Source organism: Bombus pascuorum, chromosome 4 (genome assembly GCF_905332965.1).
Source record: "Bombus pascuorum chromosome 4, iyBomPasc1.1, whole genome shotgun sequence".
Classification (NCBI taxonomy): Eukaryota; Metazoa; Arthropoda; class Insecta; order Hymenoptera; family Apidae; genus Bombus; species Bombus pascuorum.
In genome coordinates, this window is record NC_083491.1 from 12,707,441 (window position 1) to 12,726,341 (window position 18,901).

The following is an 18,901-nucleotide window of genomic DNA, read 5'->3' on the forward strand; positions in this document are numbered from 1 at the left end:
TTAGGAACTATAGCTAGTAGGTGTAATCTCGATTTCGCTAGCGATTCGATCAGTCTTGAAAGACAATTTTATGCTTCAGGATCGAAGGTACTTACAGATCAACAGAATTTTCTACGCGTCGTGTCGGTAAAAAAAGCGCTGTTTGTTGCTAACGGGTTTTAGGACTCAATCGTGTATAAAATGGTGCTTATAGTATTACAAACGATTCAATCGCCAATGTCGGTCTATCACGAGCGATAGATGACTTGCAATCAGTCAACGTAATTGCGGTTAGGTGTACAATTTACGAGGAACTATATTTTAACAAAGATCGTACACGATCGAACTGTGCATCATAATCTGTCACGAATTATGGAGGATAATGTTAGTTCTACGTTCATATTTCATTTTATTTGGAATATATCCAGCGAGGATCAACGAAACACAAAGTTTCAGCGCAAAACAACTTCTCTTCCCATCTTTGCTGCCCATCAAGAAAAACACGAAGAAATAAAACACACTTCAAATATTAAAAATTACATACAGGTCATATGAAAAAAAGAAACGTAGCTAGATTTCGTAGAATATTATATTAAACCTGTTAATCGAACTTTTTTTCCAGAAAGCTAAGATAATTAGACCGTTCCTTTGCAACTTCGTATCGTCTTTGTTATTGATGAATTCGTTTGCTCGAGAAATTATAAATCTGGCGTATTGACATGACGTGATTATAATCGTGCGAAACAATGTATTCAACCTTGTTTGCCTGCACGACGAGATGCAGACCACGGGTCAGCGTCCCTCCTCGTGTCAGGTCTCAGTCAGTATCTAGTAGATTTTGAAAGGTTTGATGACGTGGGGCTTGATTGGTTGGTGTTTCAGTCGCCGGATACTCAGGCGTGGCAGAATGATTACCTGCAGGGCACGGGCTGCGAGATGTACACGGAAACCCTCTCCCCGTCCTTTACCGGGATGACATTTCCCCAAGCCAGCGAGTAAGTTCTCGCTGCCATTGGTTGTCATACATTTGCAGTACATGTCAATATCGACAACATCATGCATACACAAACATATTATACGTTACTTATATACGAACATGTAGCATCGGACGTAACAAACGTAACGATACGTTCATCAATTTTTACCGATTCTTATACAGATTACACATGTGTACGTACAGTGGTTTACGAAAGTATTCGAACGCTTATGAGAACTCTTTATGAATACATTATGTGCATTATATAAGACATTTGAACATTTTGTAAATACCGTAATCAGATACGATTATCATGATTATATTGGTAGTATTCTTTGGAAAGAATCTGAATTTTGTGCAAGTATATACTTCGCAGAAATCAAAAGTATTTAATGAATATTCAATAAAATCATTTTTAAGATTTATTATATGTTCAAGATGACTGTTCATTTATATACTAATTTGTTTGCTGTATATACGTTAGCAGTAAATGTCTTGTAACTTCTATGTACATTTTTAAATTGCTTTTAAATTTTATCGATGTAATCATAACAGTCGTGTGATATTACAGTGTTAACGATATATCAAAATGTTTTCTATAACAGGCATAATATATGTATATACATGAAAGTCTTCTATGATCGAAATACTTTTACGAGCCACTGTACAGAACAATATATAAAATATACAAAACATGTACACACATATAAAATGACACTATAGTGCGAGATTTTGTTTCTCTGCCTGTTTATATTGTTGATCTCGCACATTTTTTTAATGTACTTCTCTGATACTCCGTTGTGGAACGTGTACATATATACTACTATATTCGTACGCGATTAGAATTTGTCACCCCTCACCTCGGTTTTATTTTTTGATCCTTTAAACGTTTTTTCTTCTATCGGAGTCTCTTTTGGCTAGCCGTAGTTTTTGTTTTTGTTTTGTTTGGTACTTTTGATATTTTGAATGTATCTTTGGAAAATTTTCACACCACGTTGGGCAGAATCGTTTTATGATATAGTAACATTTGTTATTTTTGTTTTAACCAGCTCGCTGGTATTTGCCACCGATTTGTTGGAACAATTTTGCACCAATCCTTTTTATACTGTAGTAGTAGTAATGCCAGATCGATGCAGATTTCGTGACGACCAGAAAAAGTGTATATTTTAAGATCTTGATATGTAAATATTACTTTCTAAAGCATACAAAGTAATAGTAAAAATACTTTTTGAAAATATTTTATACGGAAAGAAATTTCTGTAAATATTTTTATGTTTGTTCGTTTGTTTGCTCTAGTAAGATATGATATTTTTGCATATTAAAGAAATCTTGTTTAAAGATATAAATTTGTGAAATATATAGTATCAAATATATATATAGGTAAAGGAAATATAAAGCTGTAATAGTATGAAAATATAATAGGTCTAGAATGTTTAAGGTTTAATTGAGAAATGTGCCCGTTAATATATTGTTTAAATTGTAGATAATTGTAGAGATATTTTGTTTAACGAAATCTGCATACTTTCTACAAGATTGTATTTTGTTTTTTAGTGACGTCTTTACGGCTTCATACAATATAAAATAACGAAATTTATTATTCAATCTATTAATTCAATTTCACTTAGTATATATTTTTGACATTTTATGCATTAGTTTCTTCTAGGGGTGGAGACGGGATTTCTTTCTATTTTTATTCTTCTTATAGTGTGTGTTCCTAGTTGTAGCGTTCTAATCTTCTCTTAACAAAACACGTTCGTTGTACACGCATGCCTGCTGCTCTCTACTTTATATCAGTCGCATACATTCAATCTCGAATTTTGAATGTGTAACACGTCACCGTGAATTATAGAAAACATCCTGAACGAGTTCGCAGTTTTACTTTCCAAGTAGGTCATTTCTTAATATATTCTACACACACACAAATTCTATTAACAATATAATGAATTTTGCCGACAGAAAGCAATCAGTTATTTTGAGTATATTTCTTTTTAACTCTTATTCTTTGACATTTCTTATACCTTACGCCTATTCTGTATTGTTTTCTATCCAATTCTTTACCACCTTCTTCCTCTTCTTTATTGCTCAAATCGTTACCTATCTCACCTTGGTTTGTATGTTCACTTTTTGAGTCTATATGTTTCTTCTCAATATTGTTATAAAGTCAACGTTTAGTATCGTAAGAATAACATATATCAAATTGCATATAAGACTTCATTTTTTTTTATTTGTCTAGAGTAATAGAAAGATTCATAATTACCTATGTAATTATTTTGAGCAGTGTAAATATTATCATATATCCTATTTGATTTCTCTATTTAGTTGCCAAACACAAGCACCTCGTTTGGGGTATCATTTACTTTATTTCACATTAGTCGTTCTTTCCCTCTTTAATTTTGTTACCATTTTCCCAATTTGTTTTTGCCTATTTCTTTGTACTTTTCTTATTTCTTTTCTAGACATTTCTACTATACCATTTACTATTTCTTCTGCCGCTATTCCACTCCTCCATCTTGATACGCTTTCTTATTTCGTTTTTCCTTTCTATCTTCCTCTTTAACCATTCTGTTCTTTCTTTCTTTACCATTCTTCAGATGTCCTTTCCGTACCTGATCTTTACCATCTTCTTTAGAAACTGCTGTGTGTTTTTCTCTTTACATTTCTTTCACGAGTTTCTTTCATTTTCTACCTTTTTTCTTTTGTAGTATCTCTTCTTTTTTCCTTCTCCGTGTCACCCCTTAGCACTTCCTTTCTTTTGGCCCAAAGTCTTCTCTACCGATTCTTTTCCGTTTACAGAGTCTCTGCTATTTTATTCGAACTTCTTTTCTTTGTCAAAATCAATTTCATGTTCCCCTTATCGAACATCGAAGTTAAATTTCTTGATCTACAAATTTATCAACGAAAAGATTTCAGTATTCAACTCATCATATAAAAATCGTCATTGATTTATGTACACTCTTGCTGCTATTGTAACACAGTATTTTTGAATCCTTAGAGACGTTGGTCTTTATACTTCGTTACAGTTATATCCCTTTATCTGATTTTTGCACTACATTTATTGTATGCACCATTACTAATGCTGAACATTATCAAATCTCTATGATATTAAAATTGAAATGAAAAAAAGAAACAGTTTTATACTTTATAATTTCAGTTGTACATAATCGAGAATCGAAATGATCAATGAAAATGTTTAGTTAAAATATTTTAATAAGGACTTTTTATGAATAGTTAAATAATCGTATAAGTATAATAAACTTAAGTTGATCCCTAAAGCATATTGCGAACAGAGGAATTAAATCTAATAATGTTACTCTTACTGTTAACTAAAATATACGTATAACGTAATTTATCTTAATTACGAAATTATATTTTTTACATTTTCAGAGTGTATACCACTTGTGTAATGAATTAAGGTTAATCGTTATGCATTGCAACTACAAGTTACAATGAAACTATGAATTTTGATAAAAATATTGGAACGTTAGGTTGACACGAATTTCCTAGTCTTGATTAACAAGATCGCACCATTTTTCAAAAGTTAGTTTACTCAGCACTTGCTATATGCGTACTTAGGGTTTTATTGGTCTAGTCTAAAGTAAATCTGTTAGTTTTGCACATGTCTGGTGTCTTGTCACGATTTATTTTGCGTGTGCCAGAATACGTAATATAATCTATTAAACTCGAGTACTATTAGATACTAGGCATCTCTTAATTATAATTGCGCCATTTAGCATTTATTATTCGCGTTGCGCTTAAAAGCAACAACAACACTAGTTGGTCTCTTATCCGGGTTTTCGACTAGCGTAGGATATTTTATAGCAAATTAGTTTAGACAGCACTAGACTTCTTCTATCTTCGCATGATTCAAATATATCTAATATTTCTCGACCTATCTATTCCACTGCTTGCTTTTGCATGTTCCTTCTGCTGTCTCTTTCCTTACCGAGGTGGCAGAACAGAGCGTCTTACATTTCTTGATATCACGATATTAAGAAAGAAATTAATGTATATTTTCAAATAAATTTGCAGGAGAATTTTTCAGAAAGTAAAAGTACATGCACTTGAAGCGCTCTGTAATGCTGTGGGTGTTTAATCACGCTATAACCAACATTCTATACTATTCGTGTGAAACTTTTACCAACTTGTCAGAAGTTTCTAAATACTCTCGTAAAAGGGACAAAATTTAAATCAAGTCGTCAATCGAGAGTAAATCTAAGAAGAAACTTGAAACGAACTGTTCGTTGAAGAAAATGCGTGGTATTTGGAAGCTTGTGATGAATGTAGACAAAAATATCTATGTATGAATATTTTGTGGTAAGATTTGTTTTCGTGCTAGTAATTATCCTTTTAGACTAATGTGTACTATTAATTACTGTATAGTTGTTGCTTTTTAATTTCCGGGAAATACTGTAAGAATTTTGATACCAGTAGAATAAATGTAAATAAATAGTAATGTTCAATTAATTTGGCAACTTAATCCTAGACTGTAAAATATTCATTAAGATTTACAATTATAAATTGGTAAAATTAGACCATAATATTCTTTTTGCAGTATTTCTCACATGTCACGTTATTAATTGGATTTTAATTGAATTTTAGATTAAAATATTTACAAATGATTTCGAGTATAGCAGTTAAATAATAATTTAATAAATACATTGTGTGTATATGTTTAGTTATCTATTAGCTATCGTGCTTCATATTATTCTTTATGTTTGATGTTTAGAATATAGAATTTATTGCGATTTGGACCAATGTAAATGATACTATACACTACATTATGTTACTTTGTACTTTCAAGTCATAATAGAATTTAAGTTGTCTTCGAAACATATAAAATATCAATATTTAATGCTGAATGTTTAGTTCGCGATATAAATGCTTTGCTTTGTTTGTTAAGCACATATAGTTTCTCCTTAAAACACTATACTATGTGTAATGTTTCTTATCTATGAGTAAAGAGAGTAACTATGACTTCGTTCTTGATACATATATTATTGAAGAACACAGAATATTATGCAAAGCTTCGTCTTAGGTTATGCTTCACGAAGTTGAAGCTGTTGCTGTTGGCAATCGAGATAAAGGGCGAAGGAGGCTGCGATAGTAAGATATCAATTAATCCACGTGGTGCCAAGATCGTAGCAAATACTCAGGGATTCTTCATTGCTCAATCTGCCGACGAAGTGAAACGGTGAGAATTATTTTGTAATAAAAACAGCGAATAAAATAAATTAAAACGAAATTTATCCATGGAGATATAGTTTTAGCTAAAGTTTTATTTCTTGTCTTCGATCTCCAGAGCACACCAAGCAATTAATTAATTAAGCCAAACTGGAAAAGCTTTCCTTTCGATTCATTCTTTATTTTACAATGTATACATAAATTTTTCCGAAGTAACTAATTACTGTAAATATATTTGCAGGGCGTGGTTCTATTGCAAAGCATGCCATGAGGATATAAAAGACGAAACTCTAATCAAGAAGTGCAAGTGCAAAAATTGTAAGTCTTTCTAGTCTAGTGATAGCCCTTACCGATAAATTTATAATTCTCGCTGAAATTCTCTGCTATCGAATTTCTTATTAATCGAAACTCCGTTCTATTGAACTTTACATTATATTACATATGTAATAATTAACGTTTACTACTCTGTGTATATAGAGCGCGCTAAATGTATCGAATATTATATATTGCGAATCACACCACGATATTGAATCTTAGTTTCCATAGAAGATCAGTTACAGCAATGCGGATTGAAGCTAAGGAATTTCGTGTGACTCGCAAGAGAAAAAGAAAAAACGAGAGATTTTTTAACGACTTTTACATAAGACTAATGTTATAAGACCAGACGAATCACACAGGAAGCTCTCTTTGTCCATGATTCCTTCGCCCTTTCCTCTTTCTTTTTCTCTGTGTCCTTCTGCCACTGAAAGCCGTAGCAGTAATTATCGCGACAATTAACAAAGTGACATGGTTGTGACCATCCTCTTGTGATATATGATCTAGTGGGGCAGCAGCAGCGCTCCTGGGGCCGGGACTTAGGTAACGTCTCACACTCGCTCGCTTAGTCTTTACTATCTCGTTTATGACTATTTCCTTTATGTCTTCCCTCTTTTCTTACCATGATATTTTCTTCATTTCTTTCTCATTTTTTCATTTTTCTTCCTTCTATCTCTCCTTTTCGTAAAAATCTCTTTTATTTTTTTTAAGACTATTTTGATCTTTTATCTTCATTAACATATTGATGACCAGTGACGTTTTCCCATGGTATATTAATATCGTATGATAATTGTGTAAAAATATAACAAGCCATATATACGATCTCTTGTAGAATGTAGTAGTATAAAGTTAATTACATATTTTGTTGTCTATTTTAATTTAAACCGAAGCTATATAAACATTTTTACGGTAAATATATTAAGACCAAAGCCATGCAAGTCAATAATCAGTAGCTCCGAGGAAGAAACGATTTTTTGCATTTATTTCAGTTAATAACAATAAGTCATACGCAACATGTAATATTTGAAATTAAATTTTCCGTATTCTAGATCTTATCTTAATCGCAGAATCATATTTTATATATTATTGTATTTTGAGTGTTCGATAAAATTATCGGTCACTAATGTGTTAATAGAAAAGAAATTTAATTTTTGGATCTTATTTTTTCTACAATTATTATCTACAATTATTATGATTTTTATATTGTATTTGTTTCCACTTATGTATTTATTTTCTCTTAATACCAATATCTTTTTCTCATTCTTCGTCCCCTCTTTTTCTCTGTCTATAATCATTGCCTCTTTGCATATTTCTGTCTTTTTGTGTCTTAATTATGTGTACATATATGCCTTCGAGTTTTTTAACCATTATCTTGCATATATACGCCAAGGCGGTGGTGGTGATGATTATGACGATGACAATGGCGATGAGATGATTGCACCTTTAATCCTCATTCAGAGACACTGTTCGACGCGATTGCGATGCCACAGTTGGGTATTTATTCGTTTTTCACGGTTCTCCGTTCCGTTCTCGTGCTTTCAATTTTTCTCGTTGTGTTGGAAAACTCGATATCCCATATGGAATTCTTTATCGAATCAAACGAAGCGCACATTTTTTAAGATTCGGTTTTGGAAGTTTCGGTTACGAAGAGTGTAGAAGCCTGTTCACTAGCGTTCGCGCGATGATCGTGAACAGTTTTTGAGAGTCTTTCGATTGAAAGAAAATTTGTTGATCGTTCGAGGCTCGATATTTATCGACAAATGTGTTTTTTTGTTTGGTTGCCAGTCGAATAGCGTGACGTGAAAAATGAAATACCACTGACACACACGTGATATGTAACCCCTTTATAGTTCTGTCAGTTGGCGCATGTCCACCTGGCCAATCGAGGAAATTTAGTCTGCACTCTAGTGTGTGCCCTTCTCGCTCGCCTTGCATGCATGATTAGTTTCCGATTCGAATACTATTTTACGCCTTGATGATACGACAGCTTCGTACAAAAGTTCACTCGCTCTCTATTTTCTCTCTCTTTCTCTGTTAAATATATCCTTCAATTTTGCCTTCCCCTCTTTCTGTCTCTCTCTATTTTCTGTCTGTCTGTACTGTCTATCTGTTTTATCTCTATTCTATTCTCTCCAATTCTTCAAATCACTATCGCTGTTTACTTTAAACAAAAACTTTCTCTTCGATCGTGTGAGAACTTTCAATGTGCCAGCTGTCATTGATGAAACTCTGTCGGTCGGTAGGTTCGATTGATCGTAAATTAATCTCGCGTATCTTCTGCGCTTCTACTCTGACCTTATATCATCAAAAACGTAACCTACGTGTGTTTCGCTTTCTGTGAAAGCGAGTTCCATAGGTATTTTTTGGTGATAATTTTGGTAATAATTTACCTGAAACTTCACGATTTATAGCAAATTATCCACGGATCGATATTTCGTTGTAAACGTAGTCTCTGTAAACTCTACTTGTTCACATGATGTCACACAACGTATCATTACTCACACGTACCATTCAGTTCATCTGAAATCATCCGAATGAAAGGTCTGTACAAGATTCAACTTCCATTACGTTAAATCTTAAACCCTGGGCAATCAACGTTTTTTCATTGAACTCTTCCGCTATCTGGTTTTACGCAGAAATGTTCATGTTTAATATCGTTTGGCAATTTGCTAGAAAACTTGTGGGTGGAGAAAAATACATCGGAGGTAAATAATATTTCAGGAGCTTTGTAGTTTATTTTTGTACACCTCGTTAAGTATCCTTTGTCCTGGCTATAGGTAAATCGTGGAAATTGGAAAGAAATTTGCAGATGATAATATAGTACCGTTGTTCTTGGATTCATACGTGAAGATTAATATCTGACTATTAATTTAAGAACGAAAATACGGAAATGAAGTATATATATATAGAATGATGTTTATCACATTTACGTATTCTCACGTATGAATCAATGAATTACGACTATATATATATAGGATGTATGTATTACCAAAGTTCGTAATATGCTGTGTTTTTGTCAACATGTTCTGCACTCAGAAATAAAGTGAAAACTTCATATAAATGTAGGTTCACAAAAAAAATTGTGTTAAAAATTGATGAGGAAAAAAGACCATAAACGTATAAATAGGGAAAATTTTTATATCAAATTCAACTTGATTTTTGATGATTTCTCTGAAGTACTGTTATATAATAATTATATATAACAATATTATACGTATAATAATACAACGTTAAAAATTTGTATCTATATTTTGTGTTGCTTCAAAATACGAAAAATATATTTTTTCAACTCTACATTGTAAAAGAAGTACTGCAGATTATAGGACATGTCTGACATGATACGGATCGACGCTCCTTCTACTTATGCTCGCTACTGTAGGTTAAGGATACGTCTGGCATTATACGGTGCGACGCTTATTCCACTTACAGTCGCGCAATGTTGAGTTGGACTGTTTCCTTTGAACGCTGTATTTTTATTTGCTATTTCTCTTTTTATAAGCTTTCTTTTGATATTCTCTTTTAAATTTAACATTAAAGCGTTGAGATAAAGCTGTTTACTTCCTTTGTCATCACACCGTGGAATAATCCCGAGGAATAAAATCAATTTTCAACAAAGTGCAGTACGGTAAATAAGACGCTTGAATTTATATTTATATGAAATTTTCGTTTCATCGCCCCAGAACACGCTGTACAAAAGTTTCAATGGTAATTCGTAGGATTCCCTTGTATGTTTAATTTAATCTAATACATACGGTTATCTCTGGTTCCTAGCCCAGCCCCTTTTTAAACCGGCGTTCCTCCCTTAACCATTTACCAGTTATTTCAGTAGACTATCCTTGCGTGTTTACTGACAAATATGTGTCCGGGCCGACTGCTCGATTTTTACAGATGTGGGGATGATGATGATGCAGACCGGCATGGTGAAAGGAAACACTGCCTACAGCAGTTGCCTCGACGGTACGCGTCTTTGTACCTTCCTTGCCGTCCTGTTCATCCTAATGCACATCCTTTGTCGAACCGTATCTACAATTTTGTCAGAATAATCGTGAAAGAAAATTACAGATTCGGATCCGGGGCAACATATCACGAAAAATGTTTATTATTCTGACAAATTCCCTCTGTTTGAGTCAAATCTCTAAGATACATAAATATAAGAGCCTAATACGCGATGCTTTCACATATCAACGTTATTATTATATTATTCGCATATTTATATAAATATTATTGATATAAATTATATTATTATACTAGATGATATTATTTATATTATATTTATATAAATATTATTCGCGCGATGTTTATTTTTGAACGAAGAAACGATTGACTCAATCAGAGCTCAGTTGAATTTACGTTTAACCAGGTAAGCTGGCGTAAGTGATGCAAACGAATGTAAATCTCGATGTTCCAAGTAATTCACCGTCACACGCACTTACTCCACGATACCTGTGTTTCAACGTTCTGTAATTTGACATCGTTCGATTCGTATTGTTTCTCGCTGGGCTTTTGCTAGAGCTAACATATTTGGCGATCATTGTTTCTCGAACGAAGCAGCAACGTCAATTTCAAGTTGAACGAACATCGTTCACACGTCGTATATGTACAGGATTGCGTTTAATGCGAATACTTATCGCTTCAGTTCTCACTAAGAAAACGTCGCTTTCGCAGATATGCTAATTTTTGCTAAGCACGTTCTATCAAATCGTATATTCTGTGTCTACACGTTCCTGGCTGTTACTTTTCACTGATTAAAGAACATTTGCTCGTTTCAGGCTTGCCAATGACTATCGTTCTTTACCGTTGTTCGGTGTGCTTATATCAAACCTTGTTTTTCATTATTTTTTTATGTTTGCAATTTAAATGTGACTGTTTCGTTTTTTAAACAGTTCCCTCAATTTGTTGGATTATCACGAATTTATCGAGCATCTGTCGATTTACGGATTGGTTTGACTTATGAGTTGATTAAATATTGGGGAGTTCGTTAAATATCTGTAAAATCATTTCAGATTTCTTTTTGCAATTTTTGGAGGCTATCTTTCGTATACTAAAAATATGCAGTATTATAGTAAAATAATTGAAAATTTTCACAAGTTTTAGTTAGTATGAACAACACTTTTTGTATCACTTCTTAACATTTTACAAAAAAAAACTTATTCATTTATTGCAGGGAATTCTTTGTCTTTCCAAGATGGAATATTATTTTCTAATTTTATCTTTCGAATGTTGTTTTCATAAATTGTTTATTCTGTTCGTAAATTCTATTTATTTTCTAGAATAAGATAACTAGTACACATATATTGCACTATAGTCACATATTTTTCTCTGTTACTTTCCTCTTGCAGATATTGATAAATATCCTAAACAAACAGTATCTCTTGCTTCTTATCTCTGGTCACTGAGTTTTCACACTTATTTATTTAGAAAAAGAGGAATTCATTTTACTTATAGATACAATTGGTTGCAAATTCTACAACGATCTCTATCGTAACAATAACTAAATCTATCTTCTTGTTCTTTAATTTCTGGCCAATGAGTTTATTCTTTCTTTCATAAAAGGAATTTTCTTCTACATTCCAATTTCTGCATCATTGTTCAACACAGAACTGTCGTCTTCTATCTTTCTGCATGCGAAACACTAGAAACATGTTTGTTTTCTGATTAGACAGATTAACTGAAACAACAACATTTCAAATAGACTTGAGTTTAAATACACATGTAATCTTTCTATAACCAGCAGCTAGATAAATATTTATCTATATCTTTCTTCCGCCTATTATCCTCACATTTTAAAACTAACCAACACTAGATAGAACTAAAGCTACGCTTTACTTACTACTTCATATAATATATGTATACATTTAGTACAAGTTAGCAGGATGGGATTGTCTAGAAAATCTAAGAATTTACGAATTATTTGAAAATAATTAACCGGAATTATTGCAACAAACCACATCTTTATAAATTATATAAATGGTTTCAACAGAGGAAATATATTTGCAATAGTGGGGAAGGTTGTGTTTGAAATTGCATATGAAACTGCTGCGACCCTTTAATATGAAATGAAAGCGAATCATACGCGCTTAGGTGCATTTGTGTGAGTGTATCTGTGTGCATAGGTGTGCCTGTATACGTGTATATATCCTGTGTGAAGAAGAGAATTTTAAAAGTACTTATAACCGTGACATTTGTAGTTTACAACGAACCAACCAAAAGTGAAATACTTGCAAAGTGAATGCCACCGGTGTAAGCACCTTTAGTTCTAAATTTACACGGATGATGATAATCGATGCCCAGGGTTTATCGAACACACCGATTAAAAATACTTCATTCTCCCCTCACCTATTGCGCATATTTGATATCATTCACTGACATCACAACAATAACGTCGACATTGTGATATTTAATATTTTAGTCGAGTCTGAAAGAGAATACGATCTCTGACTAAATGAATATCATCGGCCACTGTGTAAACTCAATATGGGCCACGTACCTGCTGTGTATTCTCTGTGCTCCAGTCCTCGTATCAGACTGAAATTTGATTTAAAGCAACGATGCTTTAAATCAACAATGTTGATCACATCTTTATCGATTGTCACGTTTTACAGTAAATTATATCCTAATGTATATAGTAGTATACTATAATATATTATATTATAGTATAATATACAATATGAATATAAATACTACAGTATATTATATAGTAATGTATACTATAATATATACAGTACTATATTATGTAGTTTCTTCGAGATATCTATGAATATTTATAAAACAACGTGATAAATCGGTGGAGACCAACGCGTGAATTCCCCCTTACCTGTTACCACCTGCCCCTCCACCCAGTATTTAGGTTCACATTATTTTGGTATAACGACTAACAGCTCTGGTTCTCCTCCCTTCGGGCAGTGGCCACATTCCGGAAAGGCGTGCGAGCTGTTCAAATGGTTGGAAGAGCAAGTATGTATCCCCCGAATGTAGATTGTCTTCCACGTGTCATTCCCTCGTATCTTTCTTTTCTTTTTTTTTTTTTTTTTTTTTTTTGTCTAATCTTAGCCTCTCCCCATGGTTAAGTAAAATACGACAGTATAGTCGAAATTGATCAAAGAGTATATTGGTTTCGTATGGCCTTTAAATCAATATAACCTTGAATCTATCTGTTTGAACAGTATTACTTGAAATTTTTGAAGATTCAATTCAATATAGTGGTTTATGATACTCAATCTGATAATTTAAAAAATGCAGAAAGTAACGAGTATACGTTTGGCGAAATATTCGATTTAAAGGTTAAACGCAAAAATCCTCCTTTCGATACTCATTTAAGCCGCGTGAATCATTTTCGATAATTATACAAATTTGGCATACATAGTATTTTTGAATTTGCATAGATGTGTTAATGTATCAGTTAGAAGAAGGAAGTTATAAAGCTAAATGATTCATCATGGCCTAGTTATTTAAGAAACTCGAATATCAAGGTTTCCAATTGAAAAACAAATCCTTGTTCGAATACATGAAACAAACAGCACAACGTTCAATCATTTTTTTATATATATATGTAGTTTCTTAATTTCGTATTCAAAATTAGAATATATATATATATATATATATATATATATATATATCATGAACGTGTTCGTTGTGCTAATTTATGTGATTTTATCTGAATCTGATACTAATTGGTTTCGAAGTAGACTACTGTTAGTGTTTTGAACTCCTATTGGTGTGATGTCTGTCTTTTATTTCTCATTTTTTTGTACTTTTGCAACCGAAATTACTATTTATATTATATTTCTATCGATGTCGTTTTGAATGTAGTTCTCTGGAGGTATGTAAGTGTCTTTTTTTCGATGGTTATTGTTGTGAGTGAATTATTACAAGTCTAACGAACGGAACTTCGCGGTGATGTGATTGCCTTGAGTTTTTTCTTTTTTTTTTTTTAACTACTTCCAACTTGATCTTGCATCGGTGTTCAATATCTAACTATATCTATTCGACATGTTCTTAGAATATCTTAGAATTAGTATTTATTTGCGTGATTTATTTATACGATCTATGGCAGAGTCAATATGTGATTATCATTGGAGAAGTCGTTCCTCGATATCCTGATATTTAATTGCTTCTAATTCTTTAAGTGTTCTGAAACATGTTGCAGATGTTGAACGATTACAGGTGTTTATATTAAGTGTGCAGTACTTATGTGCTTCGAGTTATCGCAAACTACATTCCAAGAAAATCATATGCTTTTATGTCTCAATCATACCTTTCGAGAATTTTTAAACACAAATAAATATCAATATACATATATACAGTATGTTACACTTAAGTGAGAACAGTGGAATACCTTCGAAGGGATTGAAGTTACCAAAAAAATATTCTTATAAAAGTTAATTTAATTTTTTTAAATAACAGTCTATGCCTTTTTATTCATCATACGATAGCATTTGTTGAGACAAATTCTACGACCTGCTACATAATGTTTCGCTTTATATCTTTGCAACTTTTCAAAGAATATATATTTGATATCTGCGATATCTTGCAAGATATTCCATCGTTTGGCTTAAATGTAATATCGCGTACTTCATCTGAGCTATTTAACTTCTACAAAATATCAAGTAAATTGGAACGTTTCCTTCTCCAGTATTTTAATTACTCTATCGTAGGAAAAGTAATTGATAAATTCGGATAATATCCCTGCTAATCGAATGCTTTGACGGTTCCGTATTCATGATCGATCGTTCTCCATAATTTGTCACACATAGCTTTACAATTTTTATAATCGACATAACTTCGTAGTTCTATTAACCTAAAGTAAGCAGCTATATGAGAAAAGAGTAAAAAAAATCTTTGGATACTCAAGTACCTAAATAAGTTTAATCTTGAATCCTGATATAATATGTGTACTAACACGATTGAATCTGCTGCAAGTAAATAAGCTGCGTGATTACTTCAATGTTCGCGTGCCGCGTAAAAAAGTGAAAATGTGAACGATGTTACGGGATATAGTATAAACGGGAGATAAAAAAAAAGTATATAGAAGGAGGGTAAGAAAAATCAATCGACAGTTTCACTCTGCACCGCTCATCGGAGCCTTAACACGATCATTCTCTCTCACCTGTAATTCATCTATGATCCATGCGTGCATATATGTATATCTATGTATATCGTCACAAAACATTACACGTAGGCGAGCGCGTGCACGTCGCACGCACATTTAGAAAACCACCGATATATATATACATATATTACCATGCATATACGTGGCCGCGAGTACGTGCACATACAAACACATTATTGTACACCGGAACATGAAGAAAAGATATCTTTAACTAACTTTCTATGTGTCTATCTGTTTGAACTTTCTTCTCTTCGTCCTCTACTTCTACTTAGGTGAAGACTTCTCGTATGCAAGTAAGTCTAATATAGAGCGGGTGTATAATCAATATTTATGTACATAATATGTATGCATACGTTGCCGCGAGAATCTACATAATGATAAGGCATAGATAATAAGACAGTAGTCTGTACATGGTCACTGGATATATCGTAATATCTCGTTATATTTTACGTGTTCGATTCGTATGTTTATATGTTTATTGGTACATTTGTATATTATTAGTCCAATAATTATTTTTCAATTTGCCTGATCTATCTTTTGAAGTATTGAGAATTTTATAAAGGAAGATCCTCGCCTTTTTAAAGATGAAGTATCTCAGAACGATGTTAGTTAATAATATATATATATTAATGGGAAAAACTCTTTAGAACATGAATTTTAGTATTTTAAAGTTATTATCATGTACCACTATAACCACATATCACTATAGTCACGTATCATATACGTGTGTAATTGATACAACACAAAAATTACTGTAGTTAATCTCATATTAATTCCTTTTTTATAAAAGATAACTTAAAAAAGTTCAGACAAACATTACAACTGCTTTTCTCAAGTAAACCAATTTGTTTTAAGAATTACAAAATTCAACATATACATTTCAAATGATATCGTTAATAAATATTCTAGTAATTGATATCACAATAAATAATAAAAAGAAAGAAAGAAGAAAGTACTTGATTCTAAAAATAAAGGATTTTTCTCTATTATTGTACAATAAGTATTCTATACTTTATATTCCACGTGTCTTATACCAATAAACATCGAAATTTAAGAATCAATTAAATGCTGTAAAATGATCTACGCTATGGCAAGCGTATAAAGTGACCTTTTACACGCGCTACAGTTTCCCTCCCTCGGTCAAGTTAAGCTTATGTTAGGAGCTTAACGACGCCAATGGCAAAAGAAAAGTGCTCACAAGATAAAGAGCTGCATTCGATTCGCGAATAGTTTTGCAAACGACGAGTTTCACATTAGTTCTACACCACCGACGATATCTCCCCTTTTGTAACTCTGCTTTGACACGGTAGAAATCTAACAATATTTTCGAATACTCTCACGAATTTCCCAATCTATCGCACGAGTTTATATCTATCAAAGACTGCACTTGCAATATCGAGTAAATATTCACATCGTAAGAAGTTATTACTGCATGTCTACGTAATCATAGAATGGTAGAATAGAATATATAGTTTATCAGAGGTAAAGATAATATTTTTATTTTTCTACTATAATCTGTTAATAAAAAAAAAATCCTTTCCTTTATTTTATATAGAAAATTAATTTCTCTGTATTTCTTCGATTTTCATTCTTTACCTCTGTGAATTTTAGCATGAAATCAGTATTGTCTGTGCACAGTGCTTCCAAGTTTTATTACGAGAACGTGTATATAGTTCACCACTACTTTAGGCTACATTTGTACAACGCGGAGGAGATTTACGATGTACAGATTGTTTTTTGTCCTGTTTTAATATCGTGCACAATTGAATAGTGTCTCCTTTACTTCTGGACTCGTCCGCGTTGCAACGAGCAGCAATCTTCAAAACAGAAGATTTCAAAGTAATATCTCGACTAGATTACTTACAATTGTTTAATTAGAATAAGCTCTGTTCCAGTCAGGGATAATAGAAACGTTATTCTGTTTCCAAAATGTAGACTGGCTATGTAAGTCTTTATTTCTCCACGAATTATATTCTTTTACGATTTCTTTGCATATAATTTGTTTCCTGGGCCAACTGCATAATTGAACTAATATTATTAGTGAAATTTTATTTGCTACTATTAATCATAAGTTACAAGTTACCAGTAAATAAATTCTTTATTTGTCAATAAGTTTGCTATAGTTTTATAAATAAATTTTACGAATGAAAATTTTGTTGATTTTTTTATAATTGTAAATGTCTTAAAAAGAAATCCACGGCTAAGACTTGCAAGTTGTTAATCCACTAGTATTATTAGTTAATAAACTATTGTGTAAATAGGTGGTACATACATATAATACTTGATACATAAATGTGTTACACGTTAGAAAGAATGAGCTCGTTTAAAAAATTTCTGCTTTCGATTCTTCACGCAAGCACGTAGCGGAAAGATAGAGAATTAACATTACAAATAGTTCAATCTGTATGTACCTTGATATAATGTTAAGTCTTACTTCCCGATCTCTTCTATCAGTCTAACATGGATACAGAATAATTGTTAATATTTTCCTTTTATTCAAACACTGACGCATGTATTTCGAAATATAATATACAGAATAATATTGTGTATAATCAATGTTATACAGTTGATATCTAGCTATTATTGTAATTATAATAGTAGCAAGATCAATTTTATTGATGTACAAAAATTCAAATAGCAATCAAATGTTATTCTCTTGATAAATGAGAAAATTTAAAAAATCAATTAAAAATAATCAAATATTCTTTAATTTGCGAATGAAAAATTGTTAAAAATCGATTAAAAATTATCATACAACGACACCCTCTTCATGAATGGAAAATTAAGAAGAATCAATTAATTAGAAAATATAGTCTAAAGTTCTTCTCAGGTGGAATGAACAATTTGTAAAAATCGATAAATGGCTGGAACGGAGCTAAAGTTTAATTAACCGAAGCGCAAGCATAGGAATGGCCAGTGGTAGCGATAGTGTAGCGAACTAGGCCTTAGGTAATTAGGGTAGCTAACATGTGTAGTGGTTTGTTACAGACGACCACCATCCTCCCCCCACATTCACTCCGCCAGAACTGCCCAAGATGGTTCACGTAAGAGGTACAGTTACACCTCAAATCAAAACCGTGCTACAATTTTTGCAAGCTGCCCTTCTTAATTTTGATGAACCACACGATTATACGGGTATACTGTAATCAATCGCTTTCAGTCTCTTGGACGAAGGAACTCGAAGAGCTGCTTCACGAAAGAAAGTGCTTCGCTCTCTCGATTAACACTTTTTTTTTTAAACAACTATCTGCACTCGGTTTTCTGATGTTCTTTCTTGTTTTCTGTTTATTACTTGATTTTTCTTTTCTATGCATCATGACGAATACGCTTCATCGACTGAT

At 32.4% G+C, this 18,901-nt stretch overlaps 1 protein-coding gene across 11 annotated transcripts in view; it reads left to right on the forward strand.

Moving 5' to 3' along the window:
* The window catches only part of LOC132906053 (calcium-activated potassium channel slowpoke), a 108,007-nt gene that overhangs the window by 72,715 nt on the left and 16,391 nt on the right, over positions 1 to 18,901 (forward strand). For 4 of the 11 annotated variants that reach the window (XM_060957894.1, XM_060957895.1, XM_060957896.1 and 1 more), the window contains exons 12-19: positions 862 to 974; positions 5,991 to 6,146; positions 6,378 to 6,454; positions 6,959 to 6,994; positions 10,340 to 10,408; positions 13,355 to 13,405; positions 15,833 to 15,853; positions 18,549 to 18,611. In XM_060957894.1, the coding sequence (XP_060813877.1) occupies positions 862 to 974; positions 5,991 to 6,146; positions 6,378 to 6,454; positions 6,959 to 6,994; positions 10,340 to 10,408; positions 13,355 to 13,405; positions 15,833 to 15,853; positions 18,549 to 18,611 (586 nt within the window). The remainder of the gene's footprint in view (positions 1 to 861; positions 975 to 5,990; positions 6,147 to 6,377; positions 6,455 to 6,958; positions 6,995 to 10,339; positions 10,409 to 13,354; positions 13,406 to 15,832; positions 15,854 to 18,548; positions 18,612 to 18,901) is intronic. The other 7 variants (XM_060957899.1, XM_060957902.1, XM_060957900.1 and 4 more) reach the window with 5 other exon arrangements.